The following is a 19,670-nucleotide window of genomic DNA, read 5'->3' on the forward strand; positions in this document are numbered from 1 at the left end:
AACCATGTATGTGTGTGTTCATATGTATATTGCACTATAATACTCCTCCCTGTAGATGGACAACTAGAGTGGCATCCCCCCCACCACCACACACACACGTTGAGGACTTAGGCTAGAATGTAGGAAATAAATTCATGAACAAAGGAACTCTAGACACCACATAGATGTTAAGGTCGTTGCCTGGAATCAGTCCCCTCTTCACCTCCTGAGAGTAGATCCTAACAATGAGCATGCAGAAAGATAAATACAGTTTACATGGGTTTAATCTAAACGGCTTCGGTCCTGTATACCTGAAGGAGCATCTCCACCCCCATCGTTCAGCCTGGACACTGAGGTCCAGCTCTAAGAGCCTTCTGGCAGTTCCCTCACTGCAAGAAGTGAGGTTACAGGGAACCAGGCAGAGGGGCTTCTCGGCAGTGACGCCCTCCCATCAGATGTCAAGGAAATAAAAAACCCATCTGACTATTAGAAGACATCTGAAGGCAACCCTGTTTAGGGAAGTTTTTAATGACTAATTTTTACATTTTTTTAATATGCTGTAAGCCGCCCAGAGTGGCTGGGGAAACCCAGCAAGATGGGTGGGGTATAAATAATAAAGTTGTTGTTGTTGTTGTTTTTATCTAGCGATCTTTAGTTTGCTCCCTGTTGAGTTTAAGGTTGCCAGAAGCCGAGAGCTCACCAACACATTCTGCTAACCACCTTCGTGCACAACTCTCTCCCCCCCCCCAACAACTCATGCTACATACATGTTGCAGAACACCCAAGTTTGCTAACAGCTTTATCACTTTTGTGCTGGAGAACGCAGGCATCATGTCGCTCAATGGAGTAAAAATAGTATGTAACAATTAAACAAAGTGTTGCTAACTGCAAGGTCAGAGCACTGCTCTTCACTGCATGAGGAGGCCACAGCGCCTCAAGGGAAAGCCATCTGTGAGGTTTTGCAAATACGCTTCTTTGTAAAACTGGAAGCAACAGTTTAGGGCATTCCGTATACCCTTCATAGAGACAGACTAATTATTAATGGCAGTTTACGGCAAGGGAAGGGCGCAGACAGCAAGAAATGGCCTGAATCAAATGAAAATGTATGGATATATTTTTTTAAAAACAACTTTTTTAGCATATGTATTGGGAGAGGGTTCCCTACTCCCTTTGTTGCAGCCTGTTTTCCTTGCAGCTATTTATACCCAAGTCACAATGTGACACACATGGTTGCAACACAAACATTTGTGCAACCTGCCAGTTGATGTGGAAACGCTGATGGGCTCATTTCAGCTACAAATACAACCTTTAGGCCTTTCTGACTGCATAAACAAGGTCTGAAAAGGCAATGGCAAGAAATAAATCGGGATTTTTTGTGGGAAAAGTAAGTGACTAGGTATAAGAACTGGGTTGCCAAGTCTGAGTTTGACCTGACATTTCCGTGTTTTCTACTCCTCAGGGGCCGTCCAGAAGAATTTAAGATGGGGGGGGAGTTCTTTTCTGCTTGGCTCAGTAAGAGCTTTTTGCTATTAGCTCAGTTCCCATGTCAATCAGGTTCTGCTCTGTGACCCATGGAGAGCAGCTAGGCTCCCCACTTCATCTGCCAAACTCTTCTTCCCTGATCTACGTTTCTGAGCACAATTCAAAGTGTTGGTGCTGACCTTTAAATCCCCCAACCCCAGTATTGCTATTGTTACAGTTTATTTATTTATATTTATATGCCACATTTAGGAAAAACAGGCTTCCAACACACAAATACGTAATTTAAGCACAAAGAAACACAGCTTACAAAAAATTAAGACAACAATATCTATTTTTTTTCAAAAAGTGTTAGAAGCCAGATACAATCTTGCTGAAACAAACAAACAAAGACAATTGTTACATTTCAACCAAAAACGTGCACGCCAGGCTTATTCCTTGACATGCTAGTTTTCCACACACAGGGATTTATTTATTTTTATCAACCTGCAATTTCAAATGATACAGCTGGGGCATCTTTACCATTTCCATGAGAACTAAGCCAAAGCTTTGAGATGAGAATGGATCTAAAAACCACCCAACACATTAAACTAAACTGAACTGATGACAGGCCGTGGAAAGCCTTGCTTGTATATTGTTGTTTCAAATTATTTACCCAAAACATCCTATTGAGGCAAGCTCTTAAAATATCCTTCTAATACAGATGGTCCAATGGCATGAATACTGTTAAGTTGTGGGTAGACATAGCAGACGACGCAGCGATTTCTCCAAAGCAGCTCTTTATTTGTAAGCTGGAACAGAACTGAACTGAAGGGTTCAGCCAGCCTGCTTATATAGAGCTCCACTAGAATGCAACAGTAACCATTTTCTGTAACTATCCAATCACTGAATGTCACTTCGATCCCTTATTTGCATATGTAGACCTGAACTATCTACAGTATCCCCCTGCTGGCCCAGGGTGAGAACTTCAGTACATAGCAAATACTGCCTACATGTATCTGTTAAAATAAACACAAAAAAGTCTTCGTTTTTAAAGGAACAGTTCAGCTTTTACCATTTTGGTGCTATCCATGACCTTGCATCAACAGTCATTCTTGTTTTTTGCATTCATGGGTCTTTTCTCCCATTTTAAATAGACTTGCATTAATTTATGTCGGAAGCTACAAGTTTTTTTCTTTCTCTTTGCTGTTTCATCCTCTTGGAATGGAAGACATTGCGCCAAATGGAAGTTACTGAAGTGCACCTGTGAATGGACTGATCTCGCTTTTTTTGCTTTTGCTTTTTAACAATGAAGAACAACAGGAGAAAATCAGTTCCACAGCTGATTTTCAAATAGGAGGGGTTTTTTTGTAGTCAGGAGATTGTCTTGATGACACACCTTGCTTTTTAACTGATTTAATGAACCAATTATTGTCAGGGCTGCAGTATTTCAGTTCAGAGTATATTTAATTAAAAGCTGATTAATCTCTTGATTAAATAATGTAGGGAAAGTATTTCTCTTTTGAAAAAAAACATCTTAAAAGCTTTTGCCCAAGTCACAAGACCAGGATATTATTATCTGATTAGAACTATATTAAGCTGAACATGCCTCTAGCCCACTTTTACAGTGAAATCCAACTACTTAGATGTGAGACCCATGGAGTTCAGGTAGGCGTGTATAGCAGGAATGGGGAACCAATGGCTCTCTAAATATTGCAGGACTCTAGTTTCCATCATCCCTCACCCATTGACCATGCTGGCCAAGGCTGATGCGAGTCCAACAACATTTGGAGGACCAGAAATTCCCCATGCCTGGTGTACAGAACTGCAATCTCAACTGGGTCCCCCACCCAAAAAAGTTTGCTTTTCTTCATCTCTCTAGGGTGGCAATCTATAAAGGAAAACATGTTCCCTCCCAAACCACTAAGGGTTGTATCCAGCTAAATTCTAGACATTAGTTAAGTAATAATAATAATATTTTTTATTTATACCCTGTCTCCCCGGCCAAGACAGGACTCAGGGCGGCTAACACTGAATATAAATACAGTAAAAACATTAAAAACATTAAAAACAAAACAAAACAAACAGTTAGAATACAGCTTAAAATGCAGCCTCTTTTTAGTGGTGGCCTATAGATCAAAGCCATAAGGGGAGAAATCGTCAAATATTCACCAGGGCCAACTATCCATGCTGGTCCTACATATGGGCCAGCAAAAAGAGACGAGGGAAAAACAAAATCCCATATGAGGGGTTCCATTAAAAAAAAAAAAAATGAGAGGGGGGGTTAGACTGAGTCCAGCCCAAAGGCCAGGCAGAACAGCTCCATCTTGCAGGCCCTGCGGAAAGATGTCAAATCCCGCAGGGTCCTGATCTCCTGCAGTAGGACGTTCCACCAGGCCGGGGCCAAAGCTGAAAAGGCCCTGGCCCTGGTTGAGGCCAATCTAACCTCCTTGGGGCTCGGGACTTCCAAAGTGTTGTTATTTATGGACCTTAAGGTCCTCCGCAGGGCATACCAGGAGAGGCGGTCCCATAGATATGGGAAGTCTTTTAATTTCAACAGGTCTGTTCTGAGTATGACTAACATTGAATGCAATCCTATGCAGCTGGGTAAAGAAGATTCTCAGCAGGTATGTGATAAAATTTGATTGCTGTAAGGAAGTATGTATAACTTTAAAACCTTGATCCTACATTCCATATTTCCATACTTGTGCTAACTGCTGATTTCTATAGCCGAAGCTTGAAAGATGCCTGTCTCACCTTTTGTTTAAGACTTTCAAGGAAGGGATTTCACAGCCTTCCTTGGCAACCCATGCCAGTGCTGAACTGTTCTATAATTAGACAGCTGTATCTTCTTGTAGTCATTTCTATTATGCACTAGGTTTCCTAACAGCAGAACGGAAACAGCGAGGGAGGCTGCCTAAGGATGGCCTGCTGTTGAAGCCTGCAAAAAGTCTGTCTAGTTCAGCAGCGGACAAACAGATGCTTTTGGGAATCCCACTGGCAGGACATAAAAGCATAAGACAATGTTTACATTTATAAGAATGTTACAAAACTGCCAACTCAATATAAAAAAATGGCAGTGTACAATAAAATGAGTAAAAAAAATCATAAAATCATAAAATAGAGAACAAATGACCAGCAATGCATCGTATTAAAACTGCTTAGCAAAAGAAACATGTTTTCAGCAGGTGACAAAAGAACAAAATTGTAGGAAGCCTGTCTTATTTCAATAGGAACTAGTACAGTATTCCAAATTACTGGTGCCACTACACTGATAAACCTTGGCTCCCATAGAAACTATAAAAGAATATAAGCTCACAGTGGGACATTCAAGAGGGATTCTTCAGGTGATCACAGTGATCTGGCCAGTGTATAAGGGACACAGTGGTCCTTCAGATAATGCCTGTGGCACAGCCATAGTCTTCAAGGAACAATTCAGATCCTTTTGCAACGTAGGATTTACCATGTGACCAAAGACAAAAGCTGCCACAAGAACAAAACTATTTTTTTAATGGAACGACATTCTTTTGCAATTTGGACTCTAGAGGGAGTCATTTGCTATAGATGTTGAACTGGTAATGGAGACTTGCAACAGAAAGGTGTGTTTTTCACATTCCTTTTTTAAAAAAATCACAATTCTTTTTTACAAAAACATTAAAAAGGTTTTCTAAAAAAAAGAGAGGAGGATTTGGACTTGATGCTTTTGTTTCTGCTGAAACCCCATTTCAAATGTTCCTACTGCCACCTTCTTAAGTAGCATTTTAAAAATGTCTTGAGAGTTTGGTCTTACTGCAGCCATCTTTTTCCAGCTTGATTTAGATTAGCGGAGTTTTTGCATGCACAGCAAAAACTGTAGTGTAGTGTAGTGTAGTGGCACCGGTAATTTGGAATACTGTACTAGTTCCTATTGAAATCAGAGAGGCTCCCTACAATTTTGTTACTTTGTCACCTGATGGAAATATGTTTCTTTTGCTAAGGAGTTTTAATGTGATGCAATACTGGTCATTTGTTCTCTACTTTATGATTTTTTTTTACTCATTTTATTGTGAAAATATGCAATAGTAAGGAAAGGGTGAAATCATGAGATTGATGCTGAGCTTTGCACATTGTGGCCCTGGTTAAAAATAAAAGACAGAACACTGTAACCAATTAAAGATTATCATAGCATGTTGCATGCTATAACTTTGTGGCAAAATGCAAGAACATAAGAAAAGTTCGGTTGGATCGTTCTAAGGAATCCTCAAGTCCAGCACCTTGTTTGAACGGTGACTAACCAAATATTTCCAGGAAGCTCAGAAACAGAGCACAAATCAAGTCAGATGGGTTGGGTGCAGATTAAAATAAAATAAAATAAAATAACAACAATAAGCAACAGCCCTTCCTCACTCTTTGACATCCACATTTGATATTCTCTGAACAAAGAGCTTCCATTCAGCTCTCATGGTTAATAGCCATCAATAGAACTTTGCTTCTAGAATTTGCCTATTCCCCACCCCCTTTTAAAAATCACCTAAGTCACCCTTTCCTGGCCAAATGTCCTCCAGATGTTGTCAGACTCCCAATTTCCATCAGTCCCATCATGGTCAGTGTTCTGGGATTATGGGAGTTAGAATCCAACAATACTTGGAACAAGCCATGGTCACAGCCTATGGAAGCCAATTAGGTGAGTCAGGTGTGCATCATTTTTGGTCCCGATAAAATCATCTTAAATGGTAAATGATACCACCAAGGGTAGGATCATGACTGGGGAGGGGCAAACAGAAATATAATCCCTTCCAGGAACTTGCCAGGGCGCTGGGTAACTTACTCACTGCATCTATGGGGTGTGACCTTTCACAAAGCCAGATTCTCATTATAACATAAATGTGAGGTCCATGGGATCTGGAGAAAAGGAGCAGCTCTCTTACAGCCTTGCTACTTCCTGAGCCTCTTCACAACTGGGGGGGGGGGTTCCCCTCAGTCTTGTTTGGTCTCTTAAGTCAAAGCCATGTCTGATACCCCTTCCCCATCAATCCTCAGGAGAAAGGCAGGGCCAGTGGAAAAAATAAATTTAGCTTGGCTGCCAAGGACAGCCCAAATGTGTGGGCCCCTGGTAAGTACAATTATATAAATCATCCACTATGCTATCCTGAAATGACACCATGTGGATGGATGTACTATGTATGATTAATAGATGAGATTGGTACAATAAGTCGTTCATTGCATCTTTCTAGCTTTATATCTCTGTTTCACAACATAACATCCTGAAATGACAATACTGAATCATTTTATGATTCATCTAGTTTTATTTATCTACATGGCCTCTCTTATCTTTTTCTTTCTTTCTTTTAAATTCAAACACAGTTGGATAGGTTTTCAAATCCTGGCATTCGTCAGGTGCATAAAAAATCCAGACCATCCCATAAAATTTGAGGCAGATGGCACTACTGAAGGTCTGGTAGCACTTTGGTTTTGATTTCGTAAGAGAATGGAGAAGGCACACACACACACACACACAACCCAAACCCAAGATGTGCCAAAAATATATTTCTGCTTCATCATCCTCAGAATTATGCTTGCATAGACCTCCTACAAGCCCAAAATCAATTTCCAAAAATGCACCATAGGTTTGGCAATAATATTGGTGCAGAAGCAAAAAGGGGAAGGGGAAGAAACAGAGAGAGAGAGAGAGAGAGAGAGAGAGAGAGAGAGAGAGAGAGAGATGGTGGATTAAAGGAAGCTGCAGTTACCATAGAAACAATGAGACCAACTCAACACTGTGTACTTTGTAGCATCATCATTCTGTGGCTGATGAACCCCAACGGGAAGCATTGTTCCTGTCCCTATGGAAACCTAGGGAACAGCCCACACTGTAGTCACGGGAGATTAAAGCAAACTGGAGCAAATATCTTCCAATTCAGCTATGAGCAATCTCTCCTACTGAGAGCTACCACCGATTTACACACACACACACACACACACACACAAACACACACACAAACACAACATAAACCAGGGACATCAATAACGGACCCAAGCCGAGCAAAGGTGTTCAGTCTACAAATTAATTTTAAGGAAAGAAGAAGTGTTTGCAGGCAGCTTAACACATGTGAACACCTAGGAAGCAGATTTATGGCTGCACCTAATCCCCATGGCAACCCACGAGGAGGTTTAAAGCTCAAAATAAACTGCTCCACAAAATGACTTTTTTTTTCCTAATACAAACCACTACCTACCATTCGATAATTAGCATCCATTTCATCCACCGTCCCCCCAAGTGATTATATTTCAAACTAGGAGCTCCTTAGCTAATCATTGCACTAGTAGAGACCCTGAGCTAGTATGCCCAACAGACTGTAGCTTCCTACTTTCCTCCTGCCAGGGTAGAGCTTCGAGTGTGTGGAGCAAGAAGAGACAGGAAGAAAAGCAGGAAAGGGGCGAGTCTTGCTCTACTTCAAAAGCTACTGTGGTGGAGTGTGTTAAAAATAATAGTTTACAAGTAAGTAAATGTATGCCAAAATCAGTGCATATTGTACAGTTGGTTGCTACAGTTCTGCTCCCCAGTAAACCCTTCTCTACCACCATGTAATATGTCATGCCACAATCAGCTCTTAATTATGCCAAACAAAGATACCATCCCAGGAATGCCAATGTGCAGGCATATTAATTCATTGTTTAGTGATGCTGACCAAGTTCACAATTATGGCCAACACAGTTGGGAAAGTCTCTGCTATAAGGGAGGCCCAGGCTCATTCAAGTCAAGCTCCATCTCAAAAGAGGGTTCACCCCCAACCTCTATCACTGCTCCTGCTAGATCTTTCCACTTTTGCAAGCAACCCCACCTCAAAGCTTCTGTGATGGAGGGAAGGTAACAGGGGGCACCAATGCTCACTAGCTGGGTCTGGCAAACTTTGCCTCTTAGAACCTGCTCACTGTCGGGAGGTTACAAAGCTGACCATGTGGTGAATACTTTTTTTGCAAACGTTCTAGCTCAATGCTCAAAAGAACCAGGTGGATTTCAAGGGAAGTAGGGCCAGGGATTGTTGGCAACGCATGGCAGGAATCATGTAAAACTAGAGCGCTAACAGGGCAGGGCACAGGGAGGCGCTGGCGAGCTCCACCCTCAGAGCCATGTGACTTCCAGGATTCTCAGGTGATCGCAGTGAACTTCAGCAGCTAAAACCTTAGACATAAACTGAGAACCCTGGAAGATGGTTCAGGCACAGTCCGTTGCAATCTATCCCACATAACACAAAAATATATGTAAAGCCCATGGCAGTGAGCAAAGTTATAGTGCATAAAACATATGTACGAAATGTTAAAATATATTCTTCCCAACCATCAAATTAGGTGGTGGAGGGGAGCATCTCAAATGTTGTTTTCTTTTAACAGCGTTATTTTCGAAGTGTTCAGGATTAATTTAGAACCGAATTAGCTTTCACAAACTGTTCCTGGTTTTGACAGCTGCCCAGGCAAAGGATGTCACATTTTAAATAATTTTCACACATTGAGCTGCTGACAAGTTTTCTAATTTTTGTAACATGGAAATGAAAGAGAATAGGGATGGACGGATATCCTCAGTTTCCCTTTCCCCCCCCCTCCCATTCTGGTCCCATGGTTTGCTTCTGACCTATGTTCTGGTTCTGCCTGCCTGCCTGCCTTAACTTAGAAAGAAATTTAATTAATTTTGGAACTGGTGCGTGCCCAGACTGGTGCAGTTTTCAGTTTGCAGGTGATCCAAGACATGCAAGCACAATCAAAGAAATTGTGAGCCTTTCAAGGTTCCTTTTTGCAAAGGGCTTTCATGAATGTGTACCTACGTTCCTGTGGCTTTAGTAACCAGCAGGGAAACCAAAACGTATGCTGCACATGTGCAGCACTCTGAGCCAACACAAAATCAGAAATGAAGAATGGTGCGTAAAGGACATAAAAACAGCTCGATTTTGTGGATGCAGACTGAGCTAGCATAGGTTTGGAGATGGATACTAGGCTCTCCAACTTGACCCGGGTATACTAACAGACCTTGCAAGTGTCCCTATTTTCCAGGAAAAGTCCTAGATTTACAGAAGCCATCCCAGTTTCCAATTTGTTCCCAGAATGTCCTATATAATCAGAATGTACATTCCTATTATTATTATAGTTGGTCCTTCTGGATTCAGTGACACTGACTCCTTATTGGGCATACGTGGGCATCGGACTGCAGCCTTACAAAGTTTTCTTTTCTATGGAAAAGAAACTCCTTGACTGGACTTGATATAAAGAGATCTGGTAACTTTTGGTTTCTTCTAGCATTTACGAATGCAACTGGTTATTTGTTTCACAGATGGAGAAATGTCTTAGCTCCCTCCATGAGCACTCCTTTCACAGCTAGCTATCGAGAAAGTAGGCAGATCTCACTAGCTGCTAGATATGTGCTGCTATCCAAACCAACCCTTTCACACTTTGATTGGTGAAGGTAGGAACCCATTTCATGAAGAATAAGATGAGAGCCATACTAAACTGAACAATATGCAAAAAACGACAAAAACAACAGAGAAAGGGTCCTGAAAATATTAGCCTTTGAAGCTCTTACCCTTTTACAACGAGTCTTATTGAACATATGGTACTGCCTTAAATGGGTGAGACCACTGGCCCATCCTGCCAAGAACTGTCTACTTGGCAGTAAGTCTCTAAGGCCTCAGGCAAGGGACTTTCTTAACCCAAAAGGCCAAGGACTCAATCTGGAAAGTTGTGCAGGCAGAGCTCTGGGCTGCACAACTGAGAGACTGACCACCCTCATTGGAGCCCCTTTCCAAGGAAATAACTGATCATATGAGAATGGAAAAAAGGGTGATTTGAAGAAAGAACTATTAATGAAGTCCTGTTTTTAAGATCAATTTTCACACCACACCTTAATAACTTTTTTTTTCCTTTGCTTAGCACATAAATCTAGGCGGCAGTTGCACAACAGCTTTCTTTGCGTGAGCACGCCAAACCAAAAATCAATTGCTACTATTTCTTCTCCCTCAACACCAGTGTTCAGTGAACCACTTCCTAAAGGTTATTTAATTGTGAATCTGGAAGATTGATTTTGATTTAAACTGTGGCCTACAGTATGAAAAGGTACTGTAATTTCTTCATCTGTCACTCTGGCTGATCTAATTTTGATCTGCAACTGACCTACAAAAAGCCATAATCTTTTACTCAATAAAGCAGAATTTTCTGCAGTTGGCTTTCAAGGGGAAATGATCAGACCTTTCAGGAATACACGGCGTGCTAGGTCACTAAGAAGCAGAGGCGGGTAAATATCTTTAAAAGATTTTCAATAACTATGCCCTCAGTTTCAGCTGGGATTTTACTTAAAAGAGCCACAACCCATAAATTCACTGGCAGAAATGTCCACAGAAATGTTGGATGCAAAAATGCTACCTAAAAGTAAGCTGCATTCCTAAACTGACAGGAAAACAATGTGTGGTTAAGTACATTTTCTTCCCATCTTTTTCAATTATATTGCATATTAATAAAGCAAAATATGCACATTTAGTTTTGCTTTGCCATAAAGCAACCAAACCCAAATGTTGATCCAATTTTTAAAAAACAACAATTCCTAACTACCTGTGCAAATGTCAATATACTGTACCCACTTTTAGTGAACCATTGCAACAGACAAAACCATGAAAGGCAGAATATTCATATTGGCCATATATATTCTATCAAAAAAGAAAGAAAACCAAAACCACATATGCCATCTCATCTTTTCTTTTTATAGAGCTAGGCTGTTTTTAAACAGATCCTTGTCGACGTGTGTGGCGAAGATATTGACATGCCTTTTTGGGGTGTTTGTTCACAAAAAAATTCTCGTTACATCTAGTGTTTGTTGTTTGTTAGACTAAATCTCATTACTTTTAATTTATCCAAACTAATTTTACAATCTGGCAATGTGTATAGAGACCAATAAACTTATTACATCCTTTGACTGTTCCTGACATATAAAATTTTAAATATAAAACCATGTTACCTGCATGGTGTTTAAGCTTATATCAATATAGAGCCAACTGGATTCCTTATATGTACAGAACACACGGTTCTATACATGGTTCAAAATGGCTCCATAACACTTGCAAACAATTCTTTAAAAATAATAATAAATTAATGGTGTGGGTGTATGAAACTTAATGATAAAACCTGTTAAAAGTCCACAGTAATGATACTTCCATAATATAAGCACTTTGGACTCAAATCTAACAATACTAGCTCTAAATCTCAATTAAATCTAGGCAATTAACCCAAATTAGCCTGTTGGCTGCAGTGTGTCCTAGCAAGCAGCCTACCTAAATTCATTTTGCATAACAAACGAGCCTTGTTCCCACAGGGCCTGGATCCAAATTACTTACACCCAAATAAGGGAAATCTTTCCCCTGGAGGCGAAGAGCTCAGAACCAGGCTCAAGGGAGGCAAAAATGTTCCACATTTTTAATTTCCTAATAGAACTAGCCCTCTTTCCGTTCACAAGGTTCCATCAAACCAAGTCTTACTTAGACCAACTGGAATCAATAGACTTAAGTAATGAGGTTTATTATTTCAGAGGGTCTACTGTAAGTATGATTAATGTTGGATATTGCCCACCATTTAACAACTCTACTCTGTTTTTGGACTACAATTCCCATCATCCCTTGCCACTGGTCTTGCTAGTCAGGGATGATGGGAGTTGTAGTTCAAAAACAGCTGGAGGCCCAAGGTTGGGAAACACTGATCTAGAGTACTGAATACAAGAAACTTTTGGAGCTTTTGTGGCACAAATGCACCATTATGGGGACGACTTGCTGTGCCTGGAAGTGGGTGCAAAATTATGACAAAAACGATGCCTATATTGAGTATCAGAACCTCCCCGACATTAGTAGTTAATTTTCATAACCTTAGGTGTCAGAAACAATACATTTCCCTTCAACAGGAACAAACCTGTCCTCCTTTAACTTCCTGTGCAAAAATTAGTCTACCAGGATCCTGTGGAAAGGAAAGGGTTTTCTGAAGACATTTTGTCAAATAATATGGCACCCTGATACAAACAATATTTACTTGGCAGATGCATCTCATTTCTCTTATTTGAACTAACTCTCAAATACATAGGTTTAGGAACCAAGAGCTAGAGTGGATGCACATGGCCAACCTTTGCACCTAATTACTTTAAATATCAAGGAATAGCCTGGTTGCCTGTCCTCATGAGGCCATTTTCTGCATGTATCAGCAAGCAGACACCAAAGAGAGAAAGTGTTGTTCATGTGAAAATTACCATATTGTTAAATAGGGGGTATTGGCTAGCCCTCTGAAAAAAGTAGATGGAAAATCTGAAGAAAGCATAGGGAAACTCACAAGGACTCTGCCAGTTAAGGTCTGGGCTGAAATCATCACCCCTGCCCAGTCTTTAACAGAGGTCATCCAGCCCACTTCTGCTGCCACAACTTCTTCTTTCTCGTCTGTGGGTTTCAAGTCCCCATCTGCCTGGGTCTCCCCATTGCTGGTTATCTTCTGGACCTCCTGTAAAATTGAGAGAAAGAGATGAACAGTTAGAATGGCAGGGGTTAAACTGCAACAGAGTACCAGATAAACACATCATCTCTGTTTGCGGTCTCCCAGTTCAGTGCATTAGAAGCTAAAAAGATACTACTGACAATTAATGTCTCTGTGTAAAGTTACCCAATGCCTTTATATCCTCTTTACTGGGGATCCCCCCTTCCCTGTTGTTTGTCTATTTTATAAATAATGCTTGTATTTTGGTAAAGTAATAATATAAGTTATCACACACACACACACACACACACACACGACAGTTATCACCACAGCACACGGTGAGTGGGAAAATTATGTTCTTCTGTCAAATGGAAAACTGGCCTGCCTTCTATGGGATACACAAATAAGAATATTCCTGTTAATGGCAAGTGCTTACTTTCTTACAAGAAAGAAAGAAAGAAAGAAAGAAAGAAAGAAAGAAAGAAAGAAAGAAGCCCAAGTCAAGCCATCAAAAAGCCAACTCTGGTACAGCACACTTTCAGTCATGGCAAGTTCAGAAATGCAACCACAAGCAGCACTGTGATAGGGGCAGGGAGGAGATGATGGCAGGACCTGTTGTCTGAACAGTGCATCAGTACTAAAGTGTTGGTCCTAGCAGGGAGGGAGATATCATTTGGGATGTGCTTCAGGCACTGTCTAGGCCTGGCACTGCTTTCAACTTTGAGTTCTGCCCATTCTGCGAAATGATGATGAGTTATGGGCAACGTAAGGTGACCCCCACCTAAAAATTCCCCTGGTTGGCATTTCTCTTTCCCAAGCTCTATGCAAATACAGTGAGTGGTGTTTTTCAAAAGTTGCTAGGGAGATGCAGTAGGTATTTTTGACACCACAGGAGCCAGTTTCCTCTCTCTGTTCTCATATGCAATGTAGCTGGCACCTGGAATGTCGGCAATCTCAATACAGCCTCGTATTTGTACGGTCCAGTACACAAACCTCAATGCAAAGTATGCACACAGACAAAATTAACCTACGATGCAACACACAGTGAATGTGCATGATAGTCAGGTGTTGTTTTAATTTATGGTTTCCTGAATGAGTTTTCCAAGGAAGCTCACACTGGGCAAGTGCGTGGAACCTTAAACACCAAACAGAATGGGAATGCAGAGCTGCCAATCTTCCAGCAAGCTGCCGGGTTGCCAAGGAGCCACTCTGAAAACGGAGCTGCGTGATTAATCCGAGGAACTCCTCTCTGGCTGTAAGCACTGTCCCTCACTGAGTCACCAGAGGAAGGGAGGAAGAAGCAAATTAAGAGGAGGCATTCTTGCTGTGCTATGCTGGCTGAATCACCACTGACCCCTGCCATTCACAGCCAGCCCTCCTCGCAGGGCGCTGCTGCAAGGACACTGCATCGCCACACCCAAGTTCGATATGCTTCAATCATGAACAGCACAAAAGATGTTGGGGGGGGGAAGATGTTGGGGGGTGGACCCACCCAAATACTGTAGCTTGTTTGTTCAGGTCAGTAAGAGAAGTTCAGCTCCCAATGCTGTTTTTAACACTCTTTACTGCTTCCTGAAGATTTCCACAAGACAAGGATGCAGAAAAAGCCGCAACTCGAAGGAATCTCCCACTGCGTTGGTGACAAAACAGCAGTAATATTTATTAACTATCCTAGCATAGTAAACATTTGAAGTGCCTGGTGTAAGTAAGCAGCATCCCTCAACCCCTATAGATGTCCCCAAGGGCTTTAGGAAGCTCTGGATCTCACCAGAGGTTTCAGAGCATGGAACAGCAAGCCATAGCTTCATTCCTGTCACATCCTCCACAGATAAATCAATATTGCATCCACTGAAATGTTACTGACTTCTCCATATTTTAAATTTTACATTGCAAGTTTCAAAACACTAATATTTCAGATTTTGAAGTTTTATTGACATTTTATTCACAGTTGGAATCCTTCCCAAACTTTCCCCCCAAATTGGGGGGGGGGGGATATATCCAGAATATTAGAGTGAAAACAAATACGGTACACATTCTGTGGATGGATGAAATCTATGCATTCTAAGCATGGTAAGATTTGGTTTGAACAAGCATTTTCTGCCTTTAAAATGCCTGATTGATTGATTGCTTGATTGCTTGCTTGCTTGCTTGCTTGCTTGATTGATTGATTGACTGATTGATAGAGAGATTGATTTTCTATGTTGATTCCCATTCAACTAAATCCCAAAGCAGCTTGCAAACAATGAATAACAAGCAATTAATGGCTCAGAATGCAGCAAATGCGTATTCAAATTGTTTAGATTTAGAACAAATTTATGATTCAGAATGATTGCTCATGTTCACATTCCATTGTGAAATATGAATGGCAGCATCTGAGTGAAATATACCATCATTTGCACTGTGGTCAAAGCAGATTTCTTCCATACAGAGTAAATGAATTAGAATTCAAATCAAAACTCTGTGTGCACGCATGCACACACGCATGCATGCACAAATCAACATCTGTGGCAAGGATAAAAGTCATGCTTCCTTTTCAATTATGTATAGCCTTTATTATATGATAAATATAGATCTGATGAATCAGATATTCTGCAGTCAACATTCATGAATGACACATTCCACACAAAAATTAGCCATCCTCTTGCTGTTTAATGAAGTCTCTACGTGAGGTTGTGTGGGGTTTTAGGCTGAGGTTGATGAAGACAGGCAGTTTTAGTTCTCCTTTACATCCATTTCAGTTGTAGATGTGCCTATAGTCCACAACAGATTGGATTGAAGGGAAACAAACTTGAGTGCAATGCAGGGAAGAGAGCAGTGCAGTTGGCAGATGGTTCTAAACCACTGAGCCTCTTGGGCTTGCAGATCAGAAGGCTGGCGCTTCAAATCCCCGCAATGGGGTGAGCTCCTGTTGCTCTGTCCCAGCTCCTGCATACCTAGCAGTTCGAAAGCACTCCAGTGCAAGCAGATAAATAGGTACTGCTGTGGTGGGAAGGTAAACAGTGTTTCCGTGTGCTCTGGTTTCTGTCACAGTCCTCTGTGCGCCAGAAGAGGTTTAGTCATGCTAGCTACATGACCCAGAAAGCTGTCTGTGGACAAACGCCGGCTCCCTCGGTCTGAAAGCGAGATGAGCGTAGCAACCCCATAGTTGCCTTTGACTGGACTTAACCGTCCAGGGGTCCTTTATCTTTTACCTTTTCATTGGACTAGGGAGATGGTGTTCAGACAGTTCTGGGTGGGGTGGCACTTCCCATGAAGATTGGCGGTTTTGAGATGAAGGAGATGCTTTTCACCAGTGTTTCACCTTTAAAACTCTGCATGACCTGGGATCCAGGTACCTTAAAAACCACCTGCTGTGGGAATATGGTCATTTGTCCATAAGAGCATGGGCAAAAGATTATTATTGCAAGGATGATTTCATAGTAGAAAGCATTGCTTGGAAGCATGATCAGCGCGTGGACAGCTCATGCCATCCAATGATTGGTCCACGTAGTATAACATGATCAACTGCGTGGTCTGGTGTGAGAACATGAGACTAATGTATTGTATTGTCTTTTATCTGCTGACTGAGGCAAAGCTCTCTCCTTGAATTTGTATCTTTTCGTGGACACACAATAAAGGCTGTGCTACAGCAGCTTCTAAGAGAGCTGCGGCCAGACTTCTTCAACCCATCTTGGCGTGAGACTGATTATTTACGGATGGCGAGCGGGTTCTCGTCATTTGGTGCCCTGTGTGACTACCTTCGGACTCCACGTTGTTTCTCATCGTCCAGCGCTCACCACACCCTTTTCATCCGCTTCGGATCCCAGTGAGTGCTCCCTGTCCTTCTGCCTTTGTGGGGCAGTCTCTTTCGGACTTCAACGGATTTTGGACTTCACGACGCTACGGTTCTCTCAGCACCCACCACGCCCGGCACGGGTTTCAGGCGCCATTCATCCTTCCTAGGATCCCTGGTGAGTGCTCCCTTGTTTCGCTCCTTTTCATCCTTCGTGGATCCCTACTCTCACTATCATGGGGCTGTCTCTTTCTGCACCACAGAAGAAGTTTTTTGATGAACTTAAGTCTCTCTTGGCCAGTAATAACCTTGTTGTCCAGGATGCCGATCTCAAGGCACTCATAGAAGCCCTGGACACCCACTGTCCCTGGTATCCCCAGGATTGCACCTTGAATTTAAAAGATTGGGAAAAAATAGGGCAATTTTTCCAGAACCATCCTAAAATTGATATCAAAGTGTTACATGCCTGGTGTAAAGTCTACAAAGCTATGTCAAGCTTAACTCCTGCAAATATTCTCCTGGCTGCTGCATCGGCTGTTTCACTCACCCTCCCTCCTTCGTCTCTATATCTCACGTTGCCTTCTTCGGAACTACCAGTTTATGTAACTCCTAAACCGCCGGAATTTTCTCCTTCGTCTCTTTCGCCTCCTTCTGCCCCTCCTCCACCTCCTCCGCTTTCTACATTATCAGCTACAACTCCTCTTCAAAGATCTCAGCGTGCCGCTGCTCCATTGCTGGCCTCTGATTCTACAACTCCTAATCTCTTCCCTGTGATTGCTCCTGCCACCCCGGGGGGAGGCCCAGCCCGGCACGAACAGTTTGATTTGGGATTCATAAAGGAAGCTTTGTCTTCTGTACCTGATGACAAAAATGAGCGAGATGGCCGTTGGGGCAGCGTCAGACAGGATCCTACAGAGCCTTCTGGACAATTTGTCGATCGCTTGTATAACACCCTTAAGCGACAAGTTCAAGACGTAGCAGCCCAAGAAGTGATTGTCCGCCAGCTTGCATTTGATAATGTGAATGAGGACTGTAAGCATGCACTACACCCTTTGATGACAACTCCCAATATAGCCATTGCAGATATGCTTAAAGCCTGCCAGTCAGTAGGCACTGAGACACATAAAGCTCGCCTTTTAGCCATGGCTCTGACTTCCATCGTGTCCCAAAATCCTGCCAAGGATAAAACCTGTTTTGGATGTGGCGAAGTGGGTCCAATACAATACATTAGTCTCATGTTCTCACACCAGACCACGCAGTTGATCATGTTATACTACGTGGACCAATCATTGGATGGCATGAGCTGTCCACGCGCTGATCATGCTTCCAAGCAATGCTTTCTACTATGAAATCATCCTTGCAATAATAATCTTTTGCCCATGCTCTTATGGACAAATGACCATATTCCCACAACCTGCTTCTACATGAATTTGCCTGCATGTTATGAGCCTCACCAGAGGGAAAGAGCATTACGGTGCCTGGGGAAGGAATCTTTTCCTTTGGAACGCTCCCCTCCAGGCCTGTCTGCCTCACACCCAATTTAATGAGTTTTAAGTACCAGACAGATTTCTTCTTAATTTCCCCCAGACAGTTAAGGTTTAGCAAAGTTGAAGCTCCTTTTTTTTTTTTTTTTTTTACTGTTTGATTTGTTCTATGGTTGCAGCTATTTTAAAAAAAAAAGTTTTAAGGTTGTTATTTGGTTGTGGTGGTTGTATCAGCTTGAAAATGTTTAAATATAAAGACAGAGAAGTAAGTAAATGGCATTGCAGCCCTTCCATGAGCCAGGAAGCAGGACCAGGGGGAGGGGAAGAGACATTTCAAGAAACCTAGAATGAAGTTTTAATTGGTGCCTTATTTAGAGGCATGGCAGGTACATTTTAAGCTAATACTATCTTTATGCAGGCTGCTTACCTGTTGTTTTGTAAAGTATTCATTATTTTAATTGCTTGATGACAGGAACATATAAATAGAGTGAAGTGGGAGGGTGGTATATCTCTAGTGCTTGGTGTGATGTTGTCTCTCTTACATTTATAAATGGGGAAAGAGAAAAATCCTGTTTATCAGAATACTTGGTTAAGCAGTGATGAATCCATTTGGGGGCTTGTGCCAGACCCTGAAAAATCCAGTTAATTGGGGGAGGGATAAGTGTAAGCGATTTTTATTTAATTCTCCAGTTTTCTAATATCATTCCACCCCCACGGCAAAATCCAAAAGGAATTAAAATACCTCTCTACCTCTCTTTTAAATCAGAACCAGTGAAGGCGGTGAAGGTCCTGTGTCAGTGTCTGGAGGCGGTTGGAGGATGGATGGCGGCTAACAGATTGAGGTTGAATCCTGACAAGACAGAAGTACTGTTTTTGGGGGTCAGGAGGCGGGCAGGTGTGGAGGATTCCCTGGTCCTGAATGGGGTAACTGTGCCCCTGAAGGACCAGGTGCGCAGCCTGGGAGTCATCTTGGACTCACAGCTGTCCATGGAGGCACAGGTCAAATCTGTATCCAGGGCAGCTGTTTACCAGCTCCATCTGGTACGTAGGCTGAGACCCTATCTGCCTGCAGACTGTCTCACCAGAGTGGTGCATGCTCTGGTTATCTCCCGCTTAGACTACTGCAATGCACGGGTGCTCACCTTCTGTAACATTCAGCTTTCTTGCACTTTCCTGTGAATAAGTTATCTCCCGCTTGGATTACTGCAATGCGCTCTACATGGGGCTACCTTTGAAGGTGACCCAGAAACTACAACTAATCCAGAACGCGGCAGCTAGACTGGTGACTGGGAGCGGCCGCCGAGACCATATAACACCGGTCTTGAAAGACCTACATTGGCTCCCAGTACGTTTCCGAGCACAATTCAAAGTGTTGGTGCTGACCTTTAAAGCCCTAAACGGCCTCGGTCCAGTATATCTGAAGGAGCGTCTCCTCCCCCATCGTTCTGCCCGGACACTGAGGTCCAGCTCTGAGGGCCTTCTGGCGATTCCCTCACTGCGAGAGGCCAAGT

At 42.3% G+C, this 19,670-nt stretch overlaps 1 protein-coding gene across 15 annotated transcripts in view; it reads right to left on the reverse strand.

Moving 5' to 3' along the window:
• Positions 1-19,670, reverse strand: part of KCNMA1 (potassium calcium-activated channel subfamily M alpha 1) — a 559,506-nt gene that overhangs the window by 408,320 nt on the left and 131,516 nt on the right. For all 15 annotated transcript variants that reach the window (XM_079976992.1, XM_079976987.1, XM_079976997.1 and 12 more), the window contains exon 2: positions 12,766-12,930. In XM_079976992.1, the coding sequence (XP_079833118.1) occupies positions 12,766-12,930 (165 nt within the window). The remainder of the gene's footprint in view (positions 1-12,765; positions 12,931-19,670) is intronic.

The sequence above is a fragment of the Podarcis cretensis genome, assembly GCF_951804945.1.
Source record: "Podarcis cretensis genome assembly, chromosome: 5".
NCBI lineage: Eukaryota > Metazoa > Chordata > Lepidosauria > Squamata > Lacertidae > Podarcis > Podarcis cretensis.